Source organism: Aspergillus neoniger (assembly GCF_003184625.1).
Source record: "Aspergillus neoniger CBS 115656 unplaced genomic scaffold BO87scaffold_2, whole genome shotgun sequence".
NCBI lineage: Eukaryota > Fungi > Ascomycota > Eurotiomycetes > Eurotiales > Aspergillaceae > Aspergillus > Aspergillus neoniger.
The window spans coordinates 1,015,453-1,035,908 of NW_020291130.1; the positions used below are offsets into that span (position 1 = coordinate 1,015,453).

Genomic DNA, 20,456 nt, shown 5'->3' on the forward strand with positions numbered 1-20,456 from the left:
CTACTTCTACCCTCGCTGCGCAACCCCTAGATAGGAACACAACACAAACAACTCTCTGCCCTTTCTTTGCTTCCTACGAGTAGACGTTCCAACATGAAACAATCAAGCATGCAGTACTCCCTGGATAAGGAGTCAGATGAGCGCAAATACTTCTTTTTCGCGGCCAGTTCGTGAATTGAGATAATCATGCGACCAAAAGCTTGAACCAGTATCTTCAAGCATTGTGTTGCTCAGAAAGTTTATTTTGTCTGATCATCTTGGGGTTTCAGTCCACTACATTGAGGGCAGGAGTTAGCAATTTGTGCAGGGGGTGGAAGTTAACATATAGCGAAGAGGGACCGTTGAGAAGATCTTTAACCTTAGGGCACTGGAATCTTCAAAAGCATCTGTTCGACTCTTCGCCCCTCCCCTATAGCTTGCATGTTTCAAGCTTCCGCTTCAGAGATCGGGTGTGATTTGCTATAATGTCGCACGCTCTGGTACAGCCTTATTGGCACGATATGGTGACCTGACTAAATTACGAAAGAATAGCTGGTCATGCATACAATCCCGTAAATGCGGTTTCGTCTGCGAATAGAGGAAATCCCCTGCGAAGTAGACGTGGCATCTTCATAGATTAGTCGCGTCGTCAGATTTGAAGGTCAGATATGAGACTGGTCTGCTTGCTTTCTTCGCTTCATGGATCAGTGAGTATATTTACCATTTAGATAGCTGGTTCGGGTTGAGGAAGGCTGTTAGAAGATATATGTCGGAGCTCTTAGAAAGGGAATAGGTTTGGATAGCTCTGGGCCAGTGTTTGAACATTTAGGTCTACCATAATCCTATCGAAAACATAAAACCCGTAAGCTGGAGCTTTAAGAGGACAAGAATAGCAAAATAAATATATCAATAGCAAGGGAGCTTCATAGTGAGAAACCTGATATAGGCGACCGCATAGCAAGGAAGTTATATAATTAAAGAGGTGTTCATATGTCACATGAGTGTGGTGCATAAGCAGAACAACGCATTAGGCAAAGAGGAAGCATATGGATTGGGGTAAGGAGCGGTGAGGGAGCCCTCTCAAGCCAGAAGTGAATAGAGTGGAAAGCAAAAGCAGATCTTGCCTTTAGTGGATTCAAGAAAGTAATGGTAATTCCCAAGACGGTCATTATCGGATACATCACATGTATAATCTTGTTCGCGCGGGACTTCCATAGTCTTGCCGAGACGCTTCATGCTACTATTCCACCCATGCATCGCTCATGCTTCCGTGCACCTACAGTAAGGACATGTTTCTATCATGCAGCTAGGGTGGACTATATATGAAGTTTACTTTATTAAAAGCCTAAGCCTTTTGCATATCAATAATTGGATGATGGTCTGCTCCTGCAACGAATGGAGTTTGTCGCTCATTTGCTCACTCTTACTGGGTTATGGTTCTCCCTGTGATCCTCCTTGATGAGTGGATGCAACACGAAGAACTGAATGGTCAAAGAGGAAGAACACGGAGGACTGATTTCCTTCCATGTATGGTGGCTCTTTCTAAAATATGTATGCACGGGTGATCATATGCATTGTCCCGGGGAGTAAGTGCTAGTTAAGGCAGTCGCTGTTAAGACGAATGCTCTCTCCCATTTCTTGAATGGCCACGTCAGCACGCTGGAACATCAATGACTGTAGTTTAAGGAACAGACGGGCGAGAAAAATTCGAGAAAATAGAGAGCTTCTCCGGCGGAGGAGCTGGACAAATATATGTTTATCAAGCCTCTGTAGTTTTGTTCCGCGCTCTGTTGGTTCAATTTGTCATACGCGCTGATAAATTAGTTAGCTAAATAAAATCTTGGGTAGTAGAGACAAGACTAAGAAATAGTGTTATCAGACCACGGAAAGAGTCCCGCGGTGGAGTCCAGAGTTGCTTATCAGCGATAACCCTAAAAGTCAGCCTTGTTATACTACTGCATATTATAGCAACCCCTAGCAGAAACGCCAGCTGGTGGATCCTTCGTCTGTGGAAGGATCAATGTACACTCATTCAAAGCGGAAACGAACCCGACCTGATTACAAAAGAATCAAAAGGACAATATGTCAGCATGGTTGCAGAGCCCAACTTGTTATGCTTACTTGCTAATTAATAGCTGAATATCACTGCAATAGTGACAAGCTCAAATTGGGACTAAGCTCCGAACAGCCTAGCCCATCATTGATCTCATTAAAGGAGTTTTGATCATTTTCTGAATTGTTATCTCTGGTGGCTGTCGCTGGGTGACAGCTGATCTATCTGGCAATTTTCATTCATTTTCAAGGCTGAATACATCTGGGGAGAAACACACAATGCAGTCAGAAGGAGAAAAGAACACATACATGCCAGGTGATGTCGATACTACATCGTCCGAAGGCACACCCGACGATGAAGCAGCACGCGCACAAACAGCCCTTTCATCCAAGCCATTCAGCACTACTCGCGCGAATTTCACCATTGTCAGTCTCACGGGCGTCAGCTTCCTCAATACTATGGGATCAGGCATCCTGACCGTGGCCCTCCCACAAATGGCGATTGACCTCCATCTAGACGAAGATATCCTACTATGGCCCGCATCGGTCTACGCGCTCGCAGCGGGTTGCACCCTCCTGCTCTTCGGTTCCATCGCGGATGCAGTGGGTGACAAAATAATATGGATAAGTGGGAGCATTCTGTACGCCATATTCACACTCGCTTGCGGCTTTGCACAAACGGGGAATCAGCTCATCGCGTTTCGAACTCTATTGGGCCTCTGCATCGCGATGTGCTTGCCCTCTGCGGTCAGCTTAATGACGCGCAGTTGCCCCTCGGGAAAAAGGCGAAACATTGGATTCGCATCAATGGGGATGGGGCAGCCTTTAGGCTATTCTTTGGGGCTCATCCTTGGAGGTGTGTTCGTTGACACGATCGGATGGCGTTACGGGTATTATATCAGTGCTATCATCAATGCTGTCCTATCGGCCACGGCTTTCTGGGCGCTGCCCGCTGTCAACAAACCCCAGGGAGAGCCGTGGTATAGGCGCATGGCAGAAATTGACTGGATTGGGGCAGTCATCATTAGTGTCTCGCTGGCATTGCTGTGTTTCGTGATGGCGTAGGTGTTCCCTCAATCTCCCGCATTCGACTCTATCTTGCTAATGCAATGTGTCCTGCAGTGAACTCTCCGGAAGTTATCGAAACATTCGCACAGGATACGTCATTGCCCTTCTTGTTGTGTCATTGGTGCTCATTCCTGCATTCATCGCGTGGATGAACTGGCGACAGCGGAAGGGTCAACCCGCCCTCATTCCCAACAGTATATGGCGTAACACCACATTTACCTCGACATGCATCATCGTGTTCTTTACCTGGGCTGTTTTCAATGCCTTTCAATACTTTTCGTCGCTCTAGTAAGTTTACATTCAATTTCTACAACGAGGATATGGCAAGTGGCTGACGAGTGTGGGCAGTTTCCAAAACATCCAGCATCATTCTGCTCTCATCTCGGCCGTGATGTTTCTACCCTTGGTAATTGTCGGAGCTCTCACCAATATTGTCACGGGCTACGTAGTGGATAAAGTTGAGGTACGAACATTAGTCTTTGTTTCTGCCTGCATCAGCACGATCTCTGCTCTGTTGATGGCATTGGTCAAACCCAGCTGGGGATATTGGCGGGGGCCGTTCGTGGGTATGCTTCTGAGCCCACTTCATCCGGATGGTAAGTTCAAAATGAACATGACGGCTAAATAAAGCATGCTACTCTGATTCGCTGATCGGGAAATAGTTCTTTTTACCGTCTCAAACCTTATAATCTCGCAAGCTTATCCGGGAGAGAACCAAGGGCTGGCTGGGGCCGTGTTTAATGCCGTCTCACAGATTGGTAACTCCGTCGGACTAGCCGTTAGCGCTGTTATTGCTGGATCTGTTGCGGCACACTCGGACGGCAGTTTGTTGAAAGGCTACGAAGCGGCCTATTGGCTCATGTTCGCAGCCATGATCGTAGTCTGTTTTGTCAGTTTTGTGGGACTGCGGTCCGGCGGGAAGGTGGGCAGCAAGAAGGAGGAGTAGAATTTTCTGTAACCTATCATGACGATCATAAATCCTATAAGCCCTAACGCTTCAGAGCCCCCAAATTCCGGATCCCTTATCTCCAGCAAACTATAGGATGAAACAACTGTTGTAGTTCTGGCCTCTTACAGCAGGAACGAGGCGGTTTAATGCGCCTTTTTAGCGGTCACGTCATGATATTAGCCCGGTCCAGACGGGCAAGACTGTCTCTGGCCAGAAAATGCCGACAGAGATGCGTAGGAGATGCTTATGGAAGCGGGATTGCGCCGGCGATCCTTCATCTAGTGGTGGCCATTGCAGAGAATTACTGCAGAACCCTGACTGAGTATATTTCTGCTTATTGCTCTTTTTGCTTTCTTTGGGCACATCTCCGCCTCACGTCAGACATGCACTACCAAACCCATCCTACAATATCCAAGTGTAGCCAATTGGGTGATGTCTGGATCGCCGAAAGACGATAGCAAATCTTCGTTGAGTATACCGTCCAACAGACCGTAACGTCTCGTTCACTTCCCGGTGGTCTTTCCGATGAATTGCCAAGAAATATTATATTGGGAATGCTTATTATTAGACGTTCTTTGCTGCCTGGACTGCGAGTCGAGAACCCGCATTCAACCGGCATACAGACCCTCGATAATTATACCCCTTCATGCATGTGAGAACTCACACATCCTTGTAGGCCGGGACTTCGAGGGAATTTCCATACTTATTACATTCATGGAAATCGTTATAGTTTTCTTCTCGAAGTATGTGAACTTAAGTAGGTACACGGGTACTAGGTTTGGTTTCTGCATAAATATCAATATCCGGGGTCTCCGATCAGCCACGCAACGTATTGACCCTGTCCAGTTTCCAAAGGCATTTGGCCCCAAGACAAAGCTTGCAAATATCCACTAGGCTCTATTTTGGACGGCCCCCAATTCTGGCCTTTCTTTTCCATCCTGAAGGATGCCAGTAGTAGATTCCTACGGCTCCAGATCAGGCCAATGAAGTCAGCGGTTCCATGCTGGAGTGGCCAATCGATCAACATTGCTCTATGGACAATTAACTTCCGAAGGGACTCATCGGAATAGTGTCATATACTTTGGCTCAATCAGGATTCACCGGTAAATGTAACATGCCAGGACTGCGTTATAACTCCGAATCTGGTAAGAGGCGGTCTACGTTGGAGAATTGGTTGCACCTTTTGGATATAAAAGGGTACCACGATGCCCTTTTTCAGAATGCTAGTGTTACCAGGGCATCTCCCCAAATCTATTTGTCTTACTCTGTTGTGAGAAACGTCTTATTGTACTTAGATTACTATGTCTTCATACAAGGTTGTTATTGTCGGGGGTGGCCCGGTTGGGGCGTTGGCGGGCTTATATGCGGCTCAGCGAGGCTTTCAAGTGGAAATTTATGAGATGAGGGACGGTGCGTCTGCCTTACTTTTTGCGCCTCTGATGCATTTCCCAGTGACATGCTCTTCTAACGGATGGTTGTACATGTAGAGTACAGTCAAGTCCAGACAGCAACTTCCTTCTCTGCCAAGAGTATCAGTCTGACGCTGTCCGAACGAGGCATCAAGGCCTTACGGCATAGCCAATTCAGGGGCCTGGCAGAGAGGATTCTATCGACAACTGTTCCCGTCTATGGTCGAATGGTGCACAGCAAGTCCAAGACGCGACTAACTACCAGGCGAATTGCCTATGATGTTCATGGACAGGTATGTCAGAACCCTCTTGAGTTGACTTCTTTCCTTTCTCTGCTCCTTTTAGGCAACCATTCTGACAAATTCTCATCTTCATGTAGGCTCTTTATGCTATCAGCCGCTCTGAGATCAACCAAAACTTGCTTGAAGGATTGTCTGCCTTCCCAAATGTTCGCATATTCTATAAGCACAGACTCAATGGCTTGGACATGAAGCAGAAGTGTGCCACTTTCCAAAACATATCTCGCCCTCTGGAGCCCAGCCATGAGACCAAGTTTGACCTACTGATTGGTGCTGACGGTGCTCACTCTACAACCCGCTTCTTTTTGTCCCGCTATGCCAAAATCAACATTAACCAGAAGTGGGAGGATATCTTCTGGTGTGAGCTTACCATCCCTGCGGGGCATGCTCTTCCGATGGACTGTCTGCACATGTGGCCCCAGCGTGACTTTATGCTGTTTGCCTGTCCGGATAAGGTATGCACGCTCCACAAATCATTCCAACAACCAATGTGATACTGACCCTCCCTAGGAAGGAACATTGACTTGCAATCTGTTCGCTCCGGAAAAGGTCTTTCTGGAAATGAAGTTCTCTGGGAGGATTGCGGAGTTCTTCGAGAAGAACTTCCCTGGTATCACACCAGACCTCATCCCCGCCGACAACCTCCAGAAACAATTCAAGTCGAATCTACATCACCCCATGATCGACATCCGATGCTCACCGTATCACTACCAGGACTCATGTGTCCTCATTGGTGATGCCGCGCATGCCATGGTCCCCTTCTACGGTCAAGGCATGAACACCGGCTTCGAGGATGTCCGAATCCTGTTCGAGGACTTCCTCGATCAACGTAGGAGTTTCCCCTCCTGGAAGGACAACCTTTCCTTGAGTTATGCAATGCAACAAAAAGAGCTACCCGACACCCCGCAGGCGATTGTAGAAGACTACCTTGAGCAGTACACCAAGTATCGCCAGCCGGATGTCCACATTATAAATGAAATGGCGTTGCAAAACTACAAGGAACTACGACAAGGCGTGTTCAAAATGTCTTACCATATCCGCAAGCGGATTGAGGAGTTCCTGAGTCTTCATGCCCCGCAGCTTGGGTGGGCGACGCAGTACCGGCTGGTGGCGTTCGAGACAATGCGATATACCGATGTTTTGCGACAGGTCCGAAGACAGGGAATGATCTTGAGTGCTGTAGCGTGGAGCTGCCTGGTGCTCTTTTTCCTTTTGTGTCTTTTTTCGCTTCACCTGTAAGAAGCGAAGTATTGGTAATGATTCAAGGGTTTTGCATATAGTCTGTGGAATAAGTGGGTAAAAGCTTGGACATAGTGTAATTAAGTGTCAGTTATTGATTATTGTTTAATTGAAGTTTACACACTAAAGCGATGCGAACCCTAATGTGACTTCTGCTGTTCCTGAACATGAAATGTTTAGCATTTTCAGGAAAAGCTTTTCATACTCCTATCATATGTTACTTCAATTGGTTTGAATATTGAGTATACTATCACTATTGAGGGCGATGTTGTGTAGTTTCTCGCTGGGAATCAGACATGGTTCAACTTAAGGTTCGGTTTAAGGTATATAATCGAAACTTAAGCTTGGGACGGTTTTCATCCAAGATCGACTAACTAACCACCAATGCGGGGGTTGCCTTCATATAAGGTCTATCAATTCTACCTGTATATTAGCACTAGTACTACCACGATGCAATAATCTTGAGTTGTGCTCATGCATTAATAGGCGTCCCACCACCCTGCATCTCCATAGTCCGTACATACTACATACAGTAACTATGCGATGTGACCGGGACTGGAATAACATGATCTCCGATCTAACGGGGCCAAAAGGGGCAGCCAAGATCTGCTAGACTCAATAAAGCTAGTGGCGGAACACCTGAGGCGGTGATCCATTTTGGGCGAGGAAAGGGCAAAAAGTGGATCGGCGAAAGGCAAGTTGGAGTCGGGAGTTTGGTCTGCCGCCCCAGGGCCGCGTATTAGTCTAGCTGCTCTCTCTATTCATTCGGGCCAACTCGTCAACTCTTTCCCTCGCTTTCATTCAGAATTCCATTATTTCTCGTATCATTTTGCCATTCTTGCCACTTTCGATTCCTATTTTTGCTTTTGATCTTCGGTATCATATTCCCACCTCGGTGGCGCCCCTACAGACCGACACATACCTGGCCGACTTTCCTTGCGTCTGCCTGTACACCGGGACCCGCCTCATACCCAGTACGTGTTGGTCCATGGCAAGCCTCCTACTTGGCCTGATCACATCGTCCTGAGAGTGAGAGTTCACCCAAACTTCCCCCCCCCCCAAACGATGCGTCTTACAGGTGGTGTCGCTGCGGCTCTGGGCCTTTGCGGTGCTGCCTCCGCTTCTCTCCATCCTCATCGTTCCTACGAGACACATGATTACTTCGCTCTACACCTTGATGAATCCGCCTCGCCGGCCGACGTCGCTCAACGACTAGGTGCTCGCCACGAAGGCCCCGTCGGAGAATTACCTTCACATCATACCTTTTCGATACCCCGTGAGAACAGTGACGATGTCCATGCGCTGCTGGATCAATTGCGCGATCGTCGGAGGTTACGCCGCCGCTCCGGAGACGACGCCGCTGTCCTTCCCTCCTTGGTCGGGCGAGACGAAGGTCTAAGTGGGATTCTTTGGTCCGAAAAGCTGGCCCCCCAGATGAAACTTCATAAGAGAGTGCCGCCGACAGGATATACTGCCAGATCGCCTGTGAACACTCAGAGTGATCCTCAAGCGCTTGCGTCGCAAAAGCGCATTGCTTCGGAATTGGGCCTAGCGGATCCCATCTTCGGCGAACAATGGCATTTGTTCAATACCGTTCAACTGGGTCATGATCTTAACGTGACGGGCATCTGGCTGGAGGGTATTACCGGGCAGGGTGTTACGACAGCTATTGTCGATGATGGTTTGGACATGTACAGCAACGATCTTAGGCCGAACTATTTTGCGGCGGGGTCTTACGACTATAACGACAAAATACCGGAGCCGAGGCCGCGCTTGAGCGACGACCGCCACGGTACTAGATGTGCGGGTGAAATCGGTGCGGCGAAGAACGACGTGTGCGGGGTTGGTGTTGCGTATGATAGTCGCATTGCTGGTATTCGGATTCTTTCTGCACCCATTGACGATACTGATGAGGCTGCGGCTATCAACTATGCTTACCAGGAGAACGATATTTACTCGTGTTCCTGGGGTCCTTACGATGATGGCGCTACAATGGAGGCTCCGGGAACCCTGATCAAGCGGGCCATGGTCAATGGTATTCAAAATGGTCGGGGTGGAAAAGGCTCGGTTTTTGTGTTTGCGGCTGGTAACGGTGCCATTCATGATGACAACTGTAACTTTGACGGTTACACCAACAGTATCTACAGCATCACGGTGGGTGCCATTGATCGGGAGGGTAACCATCCTCCGTACTCGGAATCCTGCTCGGCGCAACTGGTGGTTGCCTACAGCAGCGGCGCGAGTGATGCAATTCATACCACGGACGTCGGCACAGACAAGTGCTCGAGTACTCATGGTGGAACTTCGGCGGCCGGCCCGCTCGCTGCGGGGACTGTGGCGCTGGCCCTCAGTGTTCGGCCGGAACTCACCTGGCGTGATGTCCAACATTTGATGATTGAGGCGGCAGTGCCGGTTCACGAAGACGATGGAAGCTGGCAAGACACTAAGAATGGAAAGAAGTTCAGCCATGACTGGGGATACGGCAAGGTAGATACCTGGACGCTGGTGCAACAGGCAAAGACCTGGGATCTGGTGAAGCCCCAAGCCTGGCTCCATTCCCCTTGGCAGCGGGTTGAGCATGAGATTCCACAGGGCGAGCAGGGCCTGGCCAGTTCGTATGAGGTGACGGAGGATATGTTGAAGGGTGCCAATCTGGAAAGGCTGGAGCATGTCACGGTCACCATGAATGTTAACCACACCCGCCGAGGCGATCTCAGCGTGGAGTTGCGGAGCCCTGACGGCAGGGTCAGTCACCTCAGTACGCCCCGGCGGCCGGATAATCAAGAGGTGGGCTATGTTGACTGGACTTTTATGAGCGTTGCTCATTGGTAAGTAACTCTTTTACTCGATTGTCGGTTTTCGGTTTTCATGCTAATATTCATCTAGGGGCGAGTCCGGAATTGGCAAATGGACTGTGATTGTCAAGGACACCAATGTCAACGAGCATAATGGACAGTTCATTGACTGGCGACTCAACTTGTGGGGCGAGGCGATTGACGCAGCCGAGCAGCCTCTTCACCCCATGCCTACTGAACATGATGACGACCACAGCTACGAGGAAGGAAACGTGGCTACCACGAGCATTGGCGCCGTCCCCACGAAAACCGAGCTGCCTGACAAGCCCACTGGTGGCGTTGATCGCCCGGTGAACGTTAAGCCAACAACATCCGCGATGCCGACAGGTAGTCTGATGACGGATCCCATCGATGATGAAGAACTCGAGAAGACCCCTACGGCAGAGGCAAGCTCAACAGCAAGCCCTTCTCCGAGCTCTGCGTCAGATAGTTTCCTGCCTTCCTTCTTTCCCACGTTTGGTGCCTCCAAGCGAACGCAAGCCTGGATTTATGCCGCGATCGGCTCCATCATTGTCTTCTGCATTGGTCTGGGCGTTTACTTCCATGTGCAACGCCGTAAACGCCTTCGCAACGACAGTCGGGATGACTATGACTTCGAGATGATCGAAGACGAGGATGAGCTGCAGGCAATGAACGGACGGGCGGACCGTTCACGTCGCCGAGGTGGCGAGCTGTACAATGCTTTTGCGGGCGAGAGCGACGAGGAACCGTTGTTCAGTGATGAGGATGGTGAACCATATCGGGATCGGGGGATTAGCGGCGAACAAGAACGGGAGGGGGATGGAGAGCATTCTCGGAGATGAAGGGCAAGTAGATGAGGGTTGATCTTATTTCGGACAGTGTTTCTAACTCGTTGGATGACCTGCGTTGAACGATATTACTGCTGTGTATGCTGCATAGAGAAAGCGTGTATATACCATGTATGTTTGCACTATCTTAAATCATTCAGCCATTGATTTATCTATTTTTTCATCTGCCGTAGTATCTAGTGGTGGTGATCTCCGGAGTAGAACCAAAGGAACACTAAATTAAGGGTCTTGGCGATGACGCTTCCCGTCGCTGCTTTTGACTTCCTCCGCATCTCTTGTCTCTCCTGCTGTTGACCGCCCGCCAACCAACCTCCATCTCCTCACTCCTCCCACCTTATCCTAGTGTCCTGCTTCTAGAACCCTCAGATTAATCTAAAAACCGGCTTTTCCTAGCTCCACGTACTGTACCTTGCACTGATCCCCATATCCACCCACTCCAACGCTACCGATCTAGCCTTCTCTGCCGGCTCCAGGCGGCAGGCAACCCAACCAACCCCTCGATGGATCAGCACGACGACTTCGACAGCGTCTCGTGGAGGCATGACCCGGACAGTGATCTCTCGCGACCTACGACTTCCGGCACAGATACAGAGGAACAGGAACCATACACTCACGATGTCAATGGCAAACGGAGGATGAGCAACGCTGAAGAGAGCCCCCAGGCTGGGCCACTGGCGGATGCCGTCGACCTGGCGGGTATTGGCGACGGTGTGCTAGAGTGCCGGGTAGATTCGCCGTTGAAAGAGAATGATGGGACAAAAGACGCTTATATTTCATATCTGGTTACTACTACGGTGGGTTGTCTCTGCCTTCAGTGATCTCGAATGGAGACGAGTATGTGGTTGCAGTGTTCGCTGACCAGATCTGTAGACCGATTTCAAGTCCTTTCAGAAACCCGCGTTCACCGTGCGACGCAGATTCACCGATTTCTATTTCCTATACAAGACGCTTTATCGCGAATACCCTGCCTGTGCCGTCCCGCCGCTGCCGGATAAGCATAAGATGGAGTATGTCCGCGGCGATCGGTTCGGACCCGAGTTCACCACCCGACGGGCATGGTCTCTACATCGCTTCTTGAAACGACTTACGCTGCATCCCGTGCTTCGGCGCGCGCCGTTGCTGGCCATCTTCTTGGAATCTCCCGACTGGAATGCACACATGCGGTTGCGATCCACGCGCAACTCGACCAGCACCTCGGACGGCAGCGGGGTTCCTGGAATCTTTGACAACTTTACCGACACCTTTGTCAACGCTTTCACTAAGGTGCATAAGCCGGATAAGCGGTTTATTGAAGTGCGGGAGAAGGCGGATAAACTGGATGAGGACCTCAATCATGTGGAGAAGATTGTAGCCCGGGTGGCTCGGCGAGAATCGGATCTCGAGGCAGACTATAATGACCTGGCTACGCAGTTCCGCAAACTAGTGCCCCTGGAACCGGAGGTGGAGGTCCCCTTACAAGTCTTTGCAGCCTCGGTAGAGGAGACGGGGCGCGGGCTCAAGACGCTCAAGGATCACACCGATCAGAACTATCTGGGGTCGCTGCGGGATATGGAGGCGTACATTGTCTCGCTTAAAGCCCTCCTCAAGACGCGCGAGCAGAAACAGCTCGACTTCGAAGCGCTGGTCGACTATCGAAACAAGGCGGTGGCGGAGCGGGACTCCCTCGCCTCTAACCCCTCTTCCTACTATGCCTCCAACCCGCTGACCTCTTCCCCGGCCTCGTTCATCCGGTCTAAGATGGAGGACATGCGGGGTGTCGATCACGAGCAATCGCGACGCGAGCGGGTGCGGAAGTTGGAGCTCCGCATCGACGAGCTCACGCGCGAGGTTGAGTCGGCCAAGACAACGTCGGAGATGTTCGACGAGGAAGTCGTGCGGGAAGTGGCAGACTTTGAGCGCATCAAGGCCGTAGAGTTTCGGGATACGCTTGGGTCATTGGCCGAGAAGCAGATCGAATTCTACCAGGGAGTACTGAATACCTGGGAACGATTCGTGGCTGAGATGGAGGGAGATTTGGAAGAAGAGCATGACCCCGGCATGGAGGAGAGGTGATAACTTTTACTACTACTACAACCACCATTGCTACATTTAGGTACTACTGATTATGACACCGTGATATCGCACTAGCCATGTTCTTTTTGTTCGCTTCATGAGGGTTTTGATTGTCTTATTACCATTACGGAAGGAGACTGTTGCTTCATGAATGAAATAATCATCACGACGTTGCACTTTTCACTCTGTCCTTCTTTCCTCCTTTTACTCGTCTTAGAAACCCTACCATCTATCCATCATCCTCATCCCCACAATCACCATGAAACCCAATCAATTCCCCACCAGCCTCTCCCTAACCCTCTGACTCTCCGCCCACTCCAAATCAAGGGGACTCGGATCCCTCTGCGCATTAGGGTCCACCACAGCCGGATCCAGCGCGCGAGTCGTATGTCTTCGCACGATATTCTACAACAGGGATATACCCCTGATATCAGATACACCCTTGCGCAAGCACACAACTTCCCGAACAAACACATAGTATATGAAAATCATGCAATGAAATCAGGTATGGTACTAACCTCCCTGTACACCTGATTCGGCGTCTTGCTTCTATTCTTGTCCTTGCGGGTGTCATCACCATCATCCCCGGACATTAAATGGAGGTAGACTTCATGGTCGTAGTCGATCCTTTGGGATGATGGGTTGGCGAAGTTGGCGGATAGATGGGGTCTTTCTTCTTGTGTTTGGGATTGGGATTGGGATTTGGATTTAGGGGTTTTGGTAGTAGTGGTGTTTGGTGAGGACATCTTTCCTTCTTTCCTGTCTCGGTATGTATAGTATGGTAGTAGGGTTGTTATGTGATTGAAATGATAGATATTAAAGTTGAAGAAAAAAAAAATTCAATTGAGTTGTAGGGCTGTGTCTGGTACTAATATACTTTAAAGTTCTTCAGGGTTTTACTAGTTATCTTTTTCTGTTTTTGGCTTGAGGGGGGTGTGTTTCGCCTTTCTGCAGTAGTGGAATTGGAATGGGTGCATTGTGGCGGAGTGAATGCATGGTGGCAGTGGCAGTGAGAGTGAGTGAGATTTGAAGTCAGGGGGGAAATAGATGGCATGTTGCATTTTGTGGAAATTTGATGGTATGCTGAGATGTGTATTTCTTGGGTTGATTATTATGCGGGAGGAAAGTTAGTATTTGGGGGCGAGAATGAGTAGTTGCTTGGGGGTTGAAATATGACTTACACTTGTTGATGGTAAGTTAGTTGATGGATGCGGAATGATGTTTGCTCTGTTTGCTTTAGTATCTGGTGATGGCTTCACTTTCCCTTCCACTTCCGGCTTCTCGCTCTCTCTTCCCCGCTGTTCACTGCCCCATCTCCCATCATGCGTCCTCTTTCTCGGACGGCTCTCCGTCCCTACGTTTGCCCGTCTTGTCAATTGGGCCGTCTTCCTGCCCGCAGGAGATATGCTTCCCACTCGCCCTCCAACGCTGCGGCACCCGAGATCTACGATGTCGTCTGCGTCGGCGGTGGTCCTGCCGGTCTAGGCCTGTTGGCTGCACTCCGTATGCTGCTCCAATGCGCTGTATACCTTCAATTGGTGTCTCTGACTGACTTCTCTAGGGGCTAATCCCACCACCTCAAAGCTGAAAGTCGCCCTGGTCGAAACCCAAGACCTGAACAAAGCCCGCTCGTGGTCCCTCGATGCGCAGAACTACTCCAACCGCGTCAGCAGCCTGACTCCCTCCTCCGTCTCGTTCCTGAAGAAGATCGGCGCCTGGGATCACCTTGACGCATCCCGCGCTCAGCCCTACCAGGAGATGCAAGTTTGGGATGGCGAAACCGGCTCGCGCATCTCCTTCGACTGGTCCATGGAGACCTCTCCGTTCGAAGACCTCCGCACCGTCGCGACCATGACCGAGAACTCCAACCTCGTTCGCGCCCTCCTCTCCCGCATCGCAGCCTCCGGAGATGACAACCTCTCCCTCTTCTCCAACAGCACCGTCTCCTCCATCACCAATGGCACCGATACCCCCGACGGCCCCGACCTCTCCGCCTGGCCCGTCCTCTCCATCACACCCACCAACACCACCACCACCCAACCGCCCACCCGCATTGCCGCGCGCCTCCTCGTCGGCGCAGACGGCATCAACAGTCCTGTCCGCCGCTTCGCCGACATCGCCACAGACGGATGGGACTACAACCGGCACGGCATCGTCGCGAGCCTCTCCCTCGCCGACCTAGATCCCGCTCCGTTCCCTCTCGGAATGAGAACCGCCTACCAGCGCTTCCTCCCCTCCCTAGGCGGACCCATCGCCCTACTCCCCCTCCCCAACAACAACGCAACCCTCGTCTGGTCCACGACCATCGAAAACGCCGCCTACCTCAAATCCCTCTCCCCGAAGGCCTTCATCTCCATGGTCAACGCCGCCTTCCGCCTCTCCATGACCGACCTCCAGTACATGCTGCGCATGGAACGCCCCTCCTCTACTACAACCGAGAACCCCTACGAAGACGAACTCACCTGGCGCCTCCAACACACTCCGCAGCCCTCCCACCTCCCACCCATGGTCACAGGCGTCCAGGAAGGCAGCGTGGCTTCCTTCCCCCTCCGCTTCCGCCACGCCTCCACCTACGTCTCTCCCCGCGTGGCTCTCGTCGGCGATGCCGCGCACGTCATCCATCCGCTCGCCGGTCAGGGCTTGAACCTGGGTCTGGGCGACGTGGCGTCCCTGGCGCAGACGATCGAGTACGCTGTGCACCATGGTATGGACGTGGGTGATTTGCTCACTCTTGAGCGGTATGCGTGGGATCGGTATGGCACGAATGCGAAGATCGGCGGTGCTTGTGATGTCCTGCATAAATTGTATAATGTTCCGGGTAATGGACCTGTGGCGTGGGCGCGCAGTCTGGGATTGGATGTGATTGATCGGGTGCCGTTTGTTAAGGGGTTGTTGATGAAAGGGGCTGAGGGGTCGTAAATCAACCTATGTGTTTATTATGAGGTAGGAAGTGGTATGTATATTATTATTTTTCTTTAGCAGTACTTTAGTCGATTTAACTAAGTGTATGATATGACTACTACATGTGTGCAGTATATCAATCTCATGCTCTATAAGTACTAACTACTACATTCCAATGACAATAAAATGACCAAGGATGAATATACCATTATACCAAACCAATGTACTGTAAAGAACCAATCTCGCTCCAATTCGACTGCTATCTATCTATACCACACCAAGACAAGACAAAAGCACCAAATGAAAAGCGAGAGATAAAATGAAAATAAACCCCCGGGTATTGTATTTTAAAAACATCTTCGTTAATTTTTTCTTTTCCTTCCCACCCTTATACTTTTTGTAACTGGAAGTTGAACGCTCTTAGCAAAAACAAGTTAAACCCATCTAAGCCCTGTATGTATAAGGTTCCCCATCTCTATGCATCAACCTTCATCTCACCCAACTGCTCTGCAACACCCTCGACACTCTCTCCCCGCTTCTTAGCCACCCGGGCCTTGACCTCCGCCGGCAGAGCAGTCAGATCGACCAGAACACCTTCCTTCTCGGGGTGTCCGTCCTCCAGACCCATTTCCTTGACGCGGACCTTGCCGGCCGCGAGCTCGTCCTCGCCCAGGATGACGGCGAAGGGGACGCCGGCTTGTTCGGCGGCCTTGAATTGTTGGGGGAGCTTGGGCTTGACCTTGTAGGAGAATTCGGCCTGTAGATTATTATTAGTATATACGATCAGGAAGGGAGGGAGGGGGTATGTGGGGGGAGCTTACCTTGACGCCAGAGTTCCAGAGAGTCTGGCACACGCTCATCCGCTCCTTCAGCATACCAGTAAAGCCCTTGCCACCAAAGGCCATGACGTAGGCATCGACCTCGCTGCTGCGGAGGGCCTCAGCGCTCTTCTCACGCTCGAGACGGGCCTTGGTGATGGAGAAGATACGGTCCACACCGAAGGACACACCCACGCAGGGAATCTGCGCCTTGGGCAGAAACATGCCCACCAGGTTGTCGTAGCGACCTCCTGCGGCGACACTGCCGACACCCAGGGTCGGGTCGTTGGAGCGGTCGTCGTCTTCCGAGTTGCCGCCCTTGGACTTGCTCTTCTTGCCGGACTTCTGCACGGCCTGGGCCTCCGGAGCGGAAGACGCCACGGCGGGGGCGGAGCCCTCGGTGACGACCTCGTAGATCACACCGGTGTAGTAATCGAGACCACGAGCCAGACTCATGTCGAAGGAGATCTTGTCCAGCACACCGAATGCCTCAAGGTAGTCCATGAGCAGACCTATATCTTCGAGACCGGCCTTGGCGGACTCGTTGGCAGTCAAACCCTCGTCCTTGAGGAGGTTATCAAGGAGCTCGCGGCCACCCTTGTGCATCACGTATGTCTCGATCTTATCGGCCACGGCAGCGTCCAGACCCTTCTCCTCGACCATTTCCTTGCGCACATCCGCCCAGGGCATCTTGTCCAGCTTGTCGACGGCACTGGAGATCGGACGGATCTTCTCCTCGGGCACGCCGCAGACCTGGAAGACACCGTCGAGGATCTTCCGGTGGTTGATCTTGATGTTATAACGACCGTTCCAGCCCAGCTCCTCGAAGACTTCGGTGACGATGCGCAGGATCTCGGCATCGGGGACCATGGGGTCGAAGGTACCGGCGATATCGAAATCGCACTGGTAGAACTCGCGCATGCGACCCTTGCTCACGGCGGGCTGATCGCGACGGTACACCTTGGCAATGTGGTAGCGCTTCATGCTGCGGACGTCGGGGTTCATGGCCAGCCAACGGGCGAAGGGGACGGTGAGATCGTAGCGGAGGGAGCAGATTTCTCCACCCTGATCCTGGAGGTCGTAGATGAGTTTGGAGTCCTCGCCATACTTACCGGCGAGAATCTCGCGCAGCTCGAAGACGGGGGTGTCGAGGGCAGTACCGCCATGGCGCTTGAAGACGTCGGCGATGGTGGAGAAGATGCGGTCGCGGAGGAGGGCGTCGGAGCCGGACCAGTCTTTGGTACCCTTGGGGGTCTTGAGGTTGAAGGAGAGCTTGGATTCCTTTTCTTTCGGCATGGTGGAGAGCGAGCGAGAGGGATGGGGGAGGGGAATGGAGGGGGAAGAGGAGGGAAAAGTCGAGTGGGAGAGGGAGATGTGGTAGTGGCGGTGGTGGGGGATGGTGGGGGCTTCGATCGCCTGCCGGATGTTTGGCCGCTCTCTGGTTTGGTGCTGCTGAAGGCTACTACCGCTCCTGTTGGTGCTGGTGCTGGTGCTGCGTCTGCAACTGCTCGCTGGGGCCCGGGGATACTCCGTCAGGGCTCGTCGGGCGGAGCGGAGAATGCGTGGTTGGAGTGAGGGGTGCATTCAAGGAATTGAGGTCGGACTTTCCCGCGCGAACCGGCGTTATAGACGGGCAGCCTTGAATTCAGGAGCAAAAGATGTTTTGGAGGTAAAGTCGAAGTCGGCGAATCGGTGGTTGAGATTTGTGAGTCAAACAGTGCATATGTGGGATAGATCATATATTATTATAAAGGTGACTATTCCTATCAAATTGACACTTTGGCCGAGTGGTTTAAGGCGCAGGCCTGCTACTACCTTATCGTACTAGCTGTTTAGCCTGTGGGTTCGCCCGCCTGGGTTCGAGTCCCAGAGGTGTCGCATAAATCTTTTTTAGTATTTTTGGTCTACCAGCATGATGACCCCGGAATATATGCATTTCTTACAGCCCCTTTTTTTTTGGGTTCATAGAGTTGGTTCCTTGCTATGCCATGATAAATTACCAGCCATCTCGGCCAGCGCTGCGAATTGTTTTTCCGCCCCTTAACGATGTAGCAGGGATCATAACAAGTCACATCGTAGCTGGAATGCTGGCTAGATCTACACATTCCTGGTCCACATCAAGAACCTCGTGGCTAGGAATGATGCCAGATCGAGGCTGCAAGCGGCAAGAGGTTTACCGATGCCCTCAGGCTTATAACAACGCCCAAGTTCGGTGGGAGATATTAGAAGAGGTGTCATCTCGTGCACGGTCCGTTATCACAGATTGACGCTTATCCAGAAACAAGCTGGCTGAGTCGTGGAGTTCTCCTGCCAAGGAAGTATTAATAGTTACAAGTATAACAGGAGATACTTCGCAGTAGACTAGTAATCCTCACTGAAGGGACACTTTAGAGCAATGTCCGTCGGGCTCAATAGATCACTGAATGGGGCATGCGACAAGTTTCCAGTCTTACACAGTCATACAACGTAGTAGTACGGGGTAACGAACTCCCTGCGAGTAAAGCATAGTATGAACACTGCCCTGGTTGGTAGTTGTCATTGGAGTGCCTTCTCACTCAGATTCGGATTCGGTCCCATTCCGCCATCCGACCGAGGGCGAAGAGCCAAGTTGAACCCGAGTACAAAGCCGCAGTCACCACTGCTACTTAGTACTACTTAGTACTACTTTGTACTACAGCCCAACCTGTCCCACTCCCATGCCCCAGCCCCCCAAACTGGTTTTCTAACTCGCCATTCCAGCCAGAATCCCTGACCAGCCGTTATGGTCCTACCTATTCCAAGATCTGCCCCCGTGGTAGATTCAAGCACATGGATAGTATCAACCCACATGGACAGGGGCGCTTATTGGCGGGGGAAACGGTGGCTTGATGTGAGGCAGACCGGCACATGGGGTGATGTTACACTTTGTAATTTGCACACCTGATGTCTGTAAGTAAGTATTGTGTTTTTTTCCGGTTTGACCAGGCACACTGAGTGCACTGCACACCTCCATCCCAGTAGCAGTAGCAAAAACCTACTCTTACTTCGGACTAGACTCCGGAGTAGACCGAGCGCGGTGGAAGGTTCCATTTAGACGCCCGCAGCTTTTAGTGCAGGCCCTAGTGCCTCCATGTCCACCCAATGACGTTATGGCCTGTTCTCAAGGATCTTCCCCAAAGGCCATTGATTTGTCGCAGGCTTGAAACCCAGATCCATGGTGCTTATCAATTGGCAGTTTAATAAGCTAAACCCGGGCTATGATGTTACCTAGTTAGTAGTAGTTATCTGGCGCTTTCATCGGGCTGAACGGACGCAGAGCGGATGCTATCGGTTACGCCGTAAATCCGGTTGGTCTTCTAACTTTCGCAGTATTCATGGTTGGTTGAAATTGCAAGGGCAAGGCTGCGTTATGTTTTTATGCACGCGTATAATTTATGGTTTCACTGCCGAACTCGATCCGATTTAACTTTACCACGGATGCAAGTGGCAGCTGTTATTCCTTGACAGAATCGGAAACCGACACGAGTGTCACTGGAACGGAATGGAAAACCAAACCCTGCTTCACCTTATGGGTGTGTTTGTGTGTACTGTGTAAGGCACAATTACATCCGCTCCGTACAACGCCTTCGGTCTGTATGACGCTAGTATCTCAAATGCTGGGGTGGATGGGGTATGTGGGGCGGATTAAATTATGCGATTGGTCACAGGGCACCCTTCTGATCCTTGAGTTTCCACGTGGTTCTTGATACGGTATGTATGACATCGTACCTATCCATGTTCGCTTTGTGTACACTAACATCGTAACCGCTTACTAGGTGGTACTGATCTTATCTAATAATGGTATGGCCCCGACCGTACCCCAGAAAGAGGGGGAAAGAAAGGTACAACGTTAAAGAACGCAGATGACGATTGCATGGTACTACAACTGGAAATGGCAAAGTTAATATAGAATAAGAACTGGATCGGAATGCTCGAGGGGTCTCCTGACCCCCATCGCAAGTGCCCCTGGTACCTCCCCGCCCCCTTGGGAAAAGCAAATACCCCGGA

General features: G+C 51.1%; 7 protein-coding genes and 1 non-coding gene across 8 annotated transcripts; 6 read left to right on the plus strand and 2 right to left on the minus strand.

The window, feature by feature from the left end:
• Nucleotides 1–2,023: 2,023 nt before the first annotated feature.
• BO87DRAFT_349340 (MFS transporter) lies at nucleotides 2,024–4,045 on the plus strand (the record flags this gene model as incomplete). The annotated part of the gene is made up of 4 exons (XM_025621023.1): nucleotides 2,024–3,092; nucleotides 3,154–3,387; nucleotides 3,448–3,695; nucleotides 3,762–4,045. Exons 1-4 carry the CDS (start codon nucleotides 2,311–2,313, stop codon nucleotides 4,043–4,045), a joined length of 1,548 nt encoding a protein of 515 aa, XP_025484804.1. The 5' UTR covers nucleotides 2,024–2,310.
• A 1,304-nt stretch (nucleotides 4,046–5,349) lies between these two features.
• BO87DRAFT_455120 (kynurenine 3-monooxygenase) lies at nucleotides 5,350–7,000 on the plus strand (the record flags this gene model as incomplete). Its single annotated transcript, XM_025628617.1, has 4 exons — nucleotides 5,350–5,458; nucleotides 5,536–5,750; nucleotides 5,837–6,211; nucleotides 6,267–7,000. The coding sequence occupies 4 exons, from the start codon at nucleotides 5,350–5,352 to the stop codon at nucleotides 6,993–6,995; spliced, it is 1,428 nt and encodes a 475-aa protein (XP_025484805.1). The 3' UTR covers nucleotides 6,996–7,000.
• A 733-nt stretch (nucleotides 7,001–7,733) lies between these two features.
• Nucleotides 7,734–10,797, plus strand: kexB (kexin kexB). The gene is made up of 2 exons (XM_025621024.1): nucleotides 7,734–9,823; nucleotides 9,882–10,797. Exons 1-2 carry the CDS (start codon nucleotides 8,061–8,063, stop codon nucleotides 10,651–10,653), a joined length of 2,535 nt encoding a protein of 844 aa, XP_025484806.1. The 5' UTR covers nucleotides 7,734–8,060; the 3' UTR covers nucleotides 10,654–10,797.
• Nucleotides 10,798–10,957: 160 nt separating this feature from the next.
• BO87DRAFT_372478 (sorting nexin-4) lies at nucleotides 10,958–12,924 on the plus strand. Its single transcript, XM_025622297.1, has 2 exons — nucleotides 10,958–11,453; nucleotides 11,530–12,924. The coding sequence occupies exons 1-2, from the start codon at nucleotides 11,160–11,162 to the stop codon at nucleotides 12,709–12,711; spliced, it is 1,476 nt and encodes a 491-aa protein (XP_025484807.1). The 5' UTR covers nucleotides 10,958–11,159; the 3' UTR covers nucleotides 12,712–12,924.
• On the minus strand, nucleotides 12,815–13,855 carry BO87DRAFT_372479 (uncharacterized protein). The gene is made up of 2 exons (XM_025622298.1): nucleotides 13,230–13,855; nucleotides 12,815–13,116 (listed from the first exon to the last, which is right to left on the minus strand). Exons 1-2 carry the CDS (start codon nucleotides 13,455–13,457, stop codon nucleotides 12,982–12,984), a joined length of 363 nt encoding a protein of 120 aa, XP_025484808.1. The 5' UTR covers nucleotides 13,458–13,855; the 3' UTR covers nucleotides 12,815–12,981.
• A 156-nt stretch (nucleotides 13,856–14,011) lies between these two features.
• BO87DRAFT_349349 (putative ubiquinone biosynthesis monooxgenase (Coq6)) lies at nucleotides 14,012–15,795 on the plus strand. Its single transcript, XM_025621025.1, has 2 exons — nucleotides 14,012–14,214; nucleotides 14,273–15,795. Exons 1-2 carry the CDS (start codon nucleotides 14,034–14,036, stop codon nucleotides 15,628–15,630), a joined length of 1,539 nt encoding a protein of 512 aa, XP_025484809.1. The 5' UTR covers nucleotides 14,012–14,033; the 3' UTR covers nucleotides 15,631–15,795.
• A 5-nt stretch (nucleotides 15,796–15,800) lies between these two features.
• BO87DRAFT_455124 (histidine--tRNA ligase) lies at nucleotides 15,801–18,085 on the minus strand. The gene is made up of 2 exons (XM_025628618.1): nucleotides 16,434–18,085; nucleotides 15,801–16,369 (listed from the first exon to the last, which is right to left on the minus strand). Exons 1-2 carry the CDS (start codon nucleotides 18,012–18,014, stop codon nucleotides 16,088–16,090), a joined length of 1,863 nt encoding a protein of 620 aa, XP_025484810.1. The 5' UTR covers nucleotides 18,015–18,085; the 3' UTR covers nucleotides 15,801–16,087.
• Nucleotides 18,086–18,203: 118 nt separating this feature from the next.
• BO87DRAFT_t20 lies at nucleotides 18,204–18,308 on the plus strand. The gene has a single exon. It is a non-coding gene; the product is annotated as a tRNA-Ser (tRNA).
• Nucleotides 18,309–20,456: the final 2,148 nt, after the last annotated feature.

Excerpts from the sequence above, each read along its gene's own strand:
- kexB (XM_025621024.1), top strand. The coding sequence starts at position 8,061 with ATGCGTCTTACAGGTGGTGTCGCTGCGGCTCTGGGCCTTTGCGGTGCT. Across the intron at positions 9,824-9,881 it reads TTTATGAGCGTTGCTCATTG|GGGCGAGTCCGGAATTGGCA; the intron begins GTAAGTAACTCT and ends ATATTCATCTAG.
- BO87DRAFT_372478 (XM_025622297.1), top strand. The coding sequence starts at position 11,160 with ATGGATCAGCACGACGACTTCGACAGCGTCTCGTGGAGGCATGACCCG. Across the intron at positions 11,454-11,529 it reads CATATCTGGTTACTACTACG|ACCGATTTCAAGTCCTTTCA; the intron begins GTGGGTTGTCTC and ends CCAGATCTGTAG.
- BO87DRAFT_372479 (XM_025622298.1), bottom strand. The coding sequence starts at position 13,457 with ATGTCCTCACCAAACACCACTACTACCAAAACCCCTAAATCCAAATCC. Across the intron at positions 13,117-13,229 it reads CGAATCAGGTGTACAGGGAG|AATATCGTGCGAAGACATAC; the intron begins GTTAGTACCATA and ends TCCCTGTTGTAG.
- BO87DRAFT_349349 (XM_025621025.1), top strand. The coding sequence starts at position 14,034 with ATGCGTCCTCTTTCTCGGACGGCTCTCCGTCCCTACGTTTGCCCGTCT. Across the intron at positions 14,215-14,272 it reads AGGCCTGTTGGCTGCACTCC|GGGCTAATCCCACCACCTCA; the intron begins GTATGCTGCTCC and ends TGACTTCTCTAG.
- BO87DRAFT_455124 (XM_025628618.1), bottom strand. The coding sequence starts at position 18,014 with ATGCACCCCTCACTCCAACCACGCATTCTCCGCTCCGCCCGACGAGCC. Across the intron at positions 16,370-16,433 it reads TCTGGAACTCTGGCGTCAAG|GCCGAATTCTCCTACAAGGT; the intron begins GTAAGCTCCCCC and ends AATAATCTACAG.